The sequence below is a fragment of the Hyaena hyaena genome, unplaced genomic scaffold, assembly GCF_003009895.1.
Source record: "Hyaena hyaena isolate Hyena2069 unplaced genomic scaffold, ASM300989v1 scaffold_386, whole genome shotgun sequence".
Lineage (NCBI taxonomy): Eukaryota > Metazoa > Chordata > Mammalia > Carnivora > Hyaenidae > Hyaena > Hyaena hyaena.
In genome coordinates, this window is record NW_024081020.1 from 453,878 (window position 1) to 458,989 (window position 5,112).

The window sequence follows — 5,112 nt, forward strand, 5'->3', positions numbered from 1 at the left end:
CGAAACCCGGAGGGAAGGACCTCTGCCCAGAGCGGGGTGTCTACCCCCGCGCCCGCGGGGGCCCGCGGGGTCCTGGGTAGGGGCTCCTTGCCCTGCGGTTGACTTCTCCAGACTTGTTCCCTCGTCGCCGCCGCCGCCGCCGCCGCCGCCGCCGCCGGGAGCGGTTCGCCCTCTCGCCCGCGGGCCCAGCGAGCTCCCACCTCCGCCCGCGGCGCGAGCGTCGTCTCCGTCCCGGAGAGAAGTTCGGCGGCTGGTCCCCGGGACGCGCAGCGCACGGGACTCGGGCAGCGGTGGCCCCGGACGCCGCCACCGCCGCCTCCAGATACGTCCCCGCTCCTGCGAGGGCGTATCTGGAGGCTCGACTCCCCGGACCGGGTACGAATCGCCTGCGACCGGGCGCAGACCTCACCCCGGAGGGCAAGGCGGGCCAAGGCGAATCGGGGCTCGCTCCGGGCTTCGGGGACCCCAGGTCAGGGCACTTCCCCGCCCCGCCGCCCCTGAGCCCGAGTCGCCGGCGTGGCGCCGAGCGCAGCGAGGAGTCGGATGGCCTCGGACTCCGCGGCGGGGCCGACCAGGACCCCGCGGAGTTGGGGAGTCGCCCCGCACCCCCTGAAAGCCTCAACACTCATTCCCAGTTGAAAGTACGCACTTCACGCGTCCGGGCGCCTCCGCGGTGAGTTGCGCTGCGGCGCTCGGGGTCGGCGAAGGTGGCTCGGCTCGGGCGCTCCAGTCTCGACGTCCCCGGGGCACAGAGCAACGTCCGGGGACGCACGGGACGGGTGCGCCCGGCGGCCGGGGCCGCGCCGGGCGAGGAGAGCGGCGAGAGGGGAGCGCTGCGGCGTTCAGGCAACAGCTACCCCTAGTGGGAGAGCCGCCGGGGCTGCCGCCGCCCCGCGCCCGCTGCCCCGCGCCCCGCGCCCGCGGCGCCCCGCGCCCGCAGCGCCCCCAGATCGGCTGGGGCGCAGGCACGGCGCCGCGGTCCCCAGCCCTGCCCGTCCCCGGCGCCGGGCGCTGACCGGCCCGCGGGCCCTGCCCTCCGCGCCTCCCCGCTGCGCCCCGGAGGCCGCTGACCCTAGAACGGCGGCGCCGAGCCGGGACGAGATGGGACGGGGCGGGCGCGGCCGGGACAGCGCGCGGCGGCCTCGGGCAGCGGCGGGGGGCGCTGAGCGCGGTGTGCGTGGCGGGGCGGTGCGGGGGGCGGCCGTGTGCGAGGCGCGAGTGTGAGCGCGCGCGGGAGGCGAGCGGGCGGGCGGGCGGGCTCCGGGAGGCGAGCGGCGCCCGCGGGCGAACGGGGAAGGCGGCGGGGGCCCAAAGTTGCCTCCTCGCGGGCCCGCGCCCCCGGCGGGGCGGGCACCGGGGCCAGCAGAGCGGCGGCCGCGGCCCCGGGCTCCCGCGGCACCTGGGCAGCGGCCCCGCACGAGCAGCAGCGGCGGGGGCGGCGTTGGCGGCGGCGCGCGGGAAGCGAACCGGAGCTCCGGCGCGGCGCGGCGGCCGCCGGGGAGCTCGGCTCAGGTGCGCGGCGACAGGGGCGCGGGGCCGGGGCCGGGCCGCCAGGACAGAGGCCGCGCGCCGCGCTACAGCGCGAGCTGGAGGATCGCCCTCCCCCCCCCCCACCCCGTCCTCGGGCGGACGCCTGGGTCCCCGGGCCCGCTCCGCGTCCCGGGTGGCAGCCGCGACCGGGGGTCCCCGATCTCCCAGCCCCCCACCCCACACACACACACACACACACACCGCGAGCTGGCTTCAGGGCCCGGCCCCGCCCCCGCCGGCCCCCCTCCCGGCCGCCCCGCCCCCCGGCCCGCCCGCGCCCGCCCTCGGCCCTCGGCCCTCGATTTCTAAGGCATTGGCCGCGCCGCTGGGTGATCCCTCCGGGCTCAAGTTGCAAGGGGGCGGGCCCCGTCCGGAGGTGGAGTCTCCCGCCAATTGAAGCCTCGGCTATAAATCGAGCTCCCCTGCTCGGCCGAAGCCCAGATGCCTCGCCAGGCCGCCCCGCGGTTGGCGCTGGGGGAAGGCAGCGGGTCCCAGGGGGCGTCGGGGGCCGTGGCCACCATGCTCCGCTCCCTGCTGCTTCACTCCCTGCGGCTCTGCGCCCAGACGGCCACGTGCCTCGTGCTCTTCCCGCGCTTCCTAGGCACGGCCTTCGTGCTCTGGCTCCTCGACTTCCTGTGCATCCGAAAGCATTTCCTGGGCCGTCGCCGCGGGGGGCAGCCCGCACCCGTGGCGGAGCTCGACAGTGATGGCGAGGAGGTGCCCCCCGACGACCCGCCCGTCTGCGTGTCCGACGACAACCGCCTGTGCACCCTGGCGTCGCTGAAGGCTGTGTGGCACGGCCAGAAGCTGGATTTCTTCAAGCAGGCGCACGAGGGCGGCCCAGCGCCCAACTCGGAGGTGGTGCTGCCCAACGGCTTCCAGAACCAGCACATCCTCGACTACGCGCGGGGAAACCGCCCCCTGGTCCTCAACTTCGGCAGCTGCACCTGACCACCGTTCATGGCGCGCATGAGCGCCTTCCAGCGCCTGGTCACCAAGTACCAGCGCGACGTCGACTTCCTCATCATCTACATCGAGGAGGCTCACCCCTCGGACGGCTGGGTCACCACCGACTCCCCCTACAGCATCCCGCAGCACCGAAGCCTGGAGGACCGGGTCAGCGCGGCACGGGTTCTGCAGCAAGGCGCGCCCAGCTGCTCCCTGGTCCTCGACACCATGGCCAACTCCAGCAGCTCGGCCTACGGGGCCTACTTCGAGCGCCTCTACGTGGTCCAGAATGGCACCGTCATGTACCAGGGCGGCCGGGGCCCGGACGGCTACCAGGTGTCCGAGCTGCGCACCTGGCTGGAGCGCTACGATGAGCAGCTGCACGGCGCTCAGCCTCGTCGAGTATAAACAGTCAGTGGACAGTTGGCTGAACTTGGCGGGCAGTGCCTTCGAGCCTTCGAGGCCCACGTGCAAACGCCCCAAACCAAGTCAGGTTTGCCGAGGGCCCGATGACACAGGCGTGAAGAGCGCCTCGGATCCGGCCGAGTCTGTGCCCTCGGCCCGGCCCCCTGAAAATCCTCTCCCACCTCCCCGGACTCCGTTGCTGTGACAGGCCCTCACCTGTACCTGCCCAGCTGGCTCTAAATCCCCTCTGAGTGCGGGTGTGGCCCCACCCTCACCCCACTTGTCCCTGCGGAGGCCCCTGCGTCTCTCCTACCCCCTCCCCAGAGAGAAGAGCCAGCGTGCCTTCAGCCGAGCAGAGCCCCTTGCGCAGAGACTTGGGCCCCTCCCGCGCACCCCTGCGCACAGCTGGCTGCCCCAGTTGCCTGGCACCCAACACCTGTCGCTCCCAGGGAGGGGATGCCCTGCTGCTTTTGTGGCTATTTCTTGTCCCCGGGGTGGGGGTAGGGGCTTGCCGTGGGGAAGGGGAAGGGTGGCAGGGGTTTCCCCCCCTTATTTTGGGTGCTCACCGGCCCCACTGCTGATGACGAGCTGTCTCTAACTGGTCTCCACCACGAGCTGGTTCTGAACCGCAGGGGGCCTGCAGCAGCGCCTGAAACGAGAGAGGGACAGTCCACCATACAGGGAGGAGGCGAGGGGGGTTGAGGAACGGTTTGGGGACCAGAAGAAGCCAGCTTGGGAGGCACTGGCGAGGCTCACATTGCCCCAGGGAGAAGGAAGAGGCTGGGGCTCCTGGGAAACGGGGGGGGGGGGGTGTCGAAGGCACGAGAGATGAGGGGCGAGCCTAGAGACCCCGAGTGAGGGGCCCCGTTCGTAGGCAGAGCTGCTGACTGTGGGGCCAGGAGGTGGGAGGCCCCCGATTCCAAGGCCATTTGTGAGTGTTTTGCTGGAAATACTCCCTGTATATAAACTTCTTTTACGCTACAATAATAAAAGCTTGAAGTAAACTGCTTTCAGGTTGCCTTTGGTCCCTTTATTTTTTTTCTTGCCTCTGAATAGCGACAGGAATTGAACACAAATCTCTCCCTCGCGTCCCCATAGTGACCCCGGGGGGAAGGGTGGCTGGAAGGAGCCGCCGCGGGCGGGGGCGCGGGAGGGCACGGAATACGAAAAGGGGTCTGCGGCGGTGCCCAGGGGTGTCCGCGCGCACGCACACGCCCACGGTGGGGAAGGTGGGGTCGGGAGAAAACCCGAGAAGCCGAGCGGGGCGGGGTCCTGGACGGAGGCGGAGAGGCCAGCGGGTCCCACCGCGGGCGCGCGCGCGCGCACGAGCACCGTTACTGGGGCCCCGCGGCCGCACCCCGTCTAACTTCCCCGAGCGCCCGACGGTGTGGGGGAGGGGCGGTGTGGAGGACACCGGGGGCTACGGACCGGGTGGGGCTACGCTCCTGGCCGCCTCGGGGGCCCCCGCACACCTGGCGCCACCCTAGCGCCCCTTCTGCGCCTGCACCGCGGTGCCCCCTCCGCTGCTGGGGGCCCGGGAGGTGCTACTAGCAAAGCGTGGGTTGGCGGAGGGAGCGAGGGCGGGGGAGGCACGGCGGGCGGGCGACGCCATCACACCGGCAGCGGCACCCACTGCGGGGCGGGGGTGGGGCGGGGGGCGCCCCCTGCCCCGACAGCCCCTCCTCCGCTTCCCCAAGTTCCAGCCGGACCTCAGCACCACCGCCCCCCGCGACGCGCGCGCTCGGGGCTGCAAGCGGAGAAGGGGAGCGAGATGGAGGAGCCGAGGGAGACCGGGAAGAGGAGGGGGCGGTTGCCTGGACGGGGTTGCTGGGGAGGGGGCCGTGACTGCGATCTCCGTCCGCGGTCAAGGCCAGGCTCTCCCGCGCAATCCCGGCGCTCGCCGTCTCCTGGCAGCTCCCTGGAGGAGGACGACGCCGGGAGCTCGGGATTCGCGCAGCCCCCACCCCCCTCTGCTAGCGCACCTGGAGCAGAGCGGGGGGAGGGGGGGTCACGGGAGAAAGAGCACTGAGGGCAGAGTGCGGCTCGGGAGCAGGGGTGCGGGGCGGCGAACTTGCCCGGTCCCGGGTCGCGGGATGGGAAGGAGGGAGCGTCATCGTGCGCCTGAGCGCCGAGTGGCGCGCACGTGAGAGGGGGGTCTGCTCGGGCGACGGGGTGCAGCAGGCGGGAAGCCAGAGGGGCGCCCCCGCTGCACCGACGCCGCCTCCGATC

At 72.8% G+C, this 5,112-nt stretch overlaps 1 protein-coding gene across 1 annotated transcript; it reads left to right on the forward strand.

Moving 5' to 3' along the window:
- Window positions 1-1,813: 1,813 nt before the first annotated feature.
- On the forward strand, window positions 1,814-3,890 carry DIO3 (iodothyronine deiodinase 3). The gene has a single exon (XM_039251206.1). The coding sequence runs from the start codon at window positions 1,972-1,974 to the stop codon at window positions 2,884-2,886; it is 915 nt and encodes a 304-aa protein (XP_039107137.1). The 5' UTR covers window positions 1,814-1,971; the 3' UTR covers window positions 2,887-3,890.
- The last annotated feature ends 1,222 nt before the right edge of the window (window positions 3,891-5,112 follow it).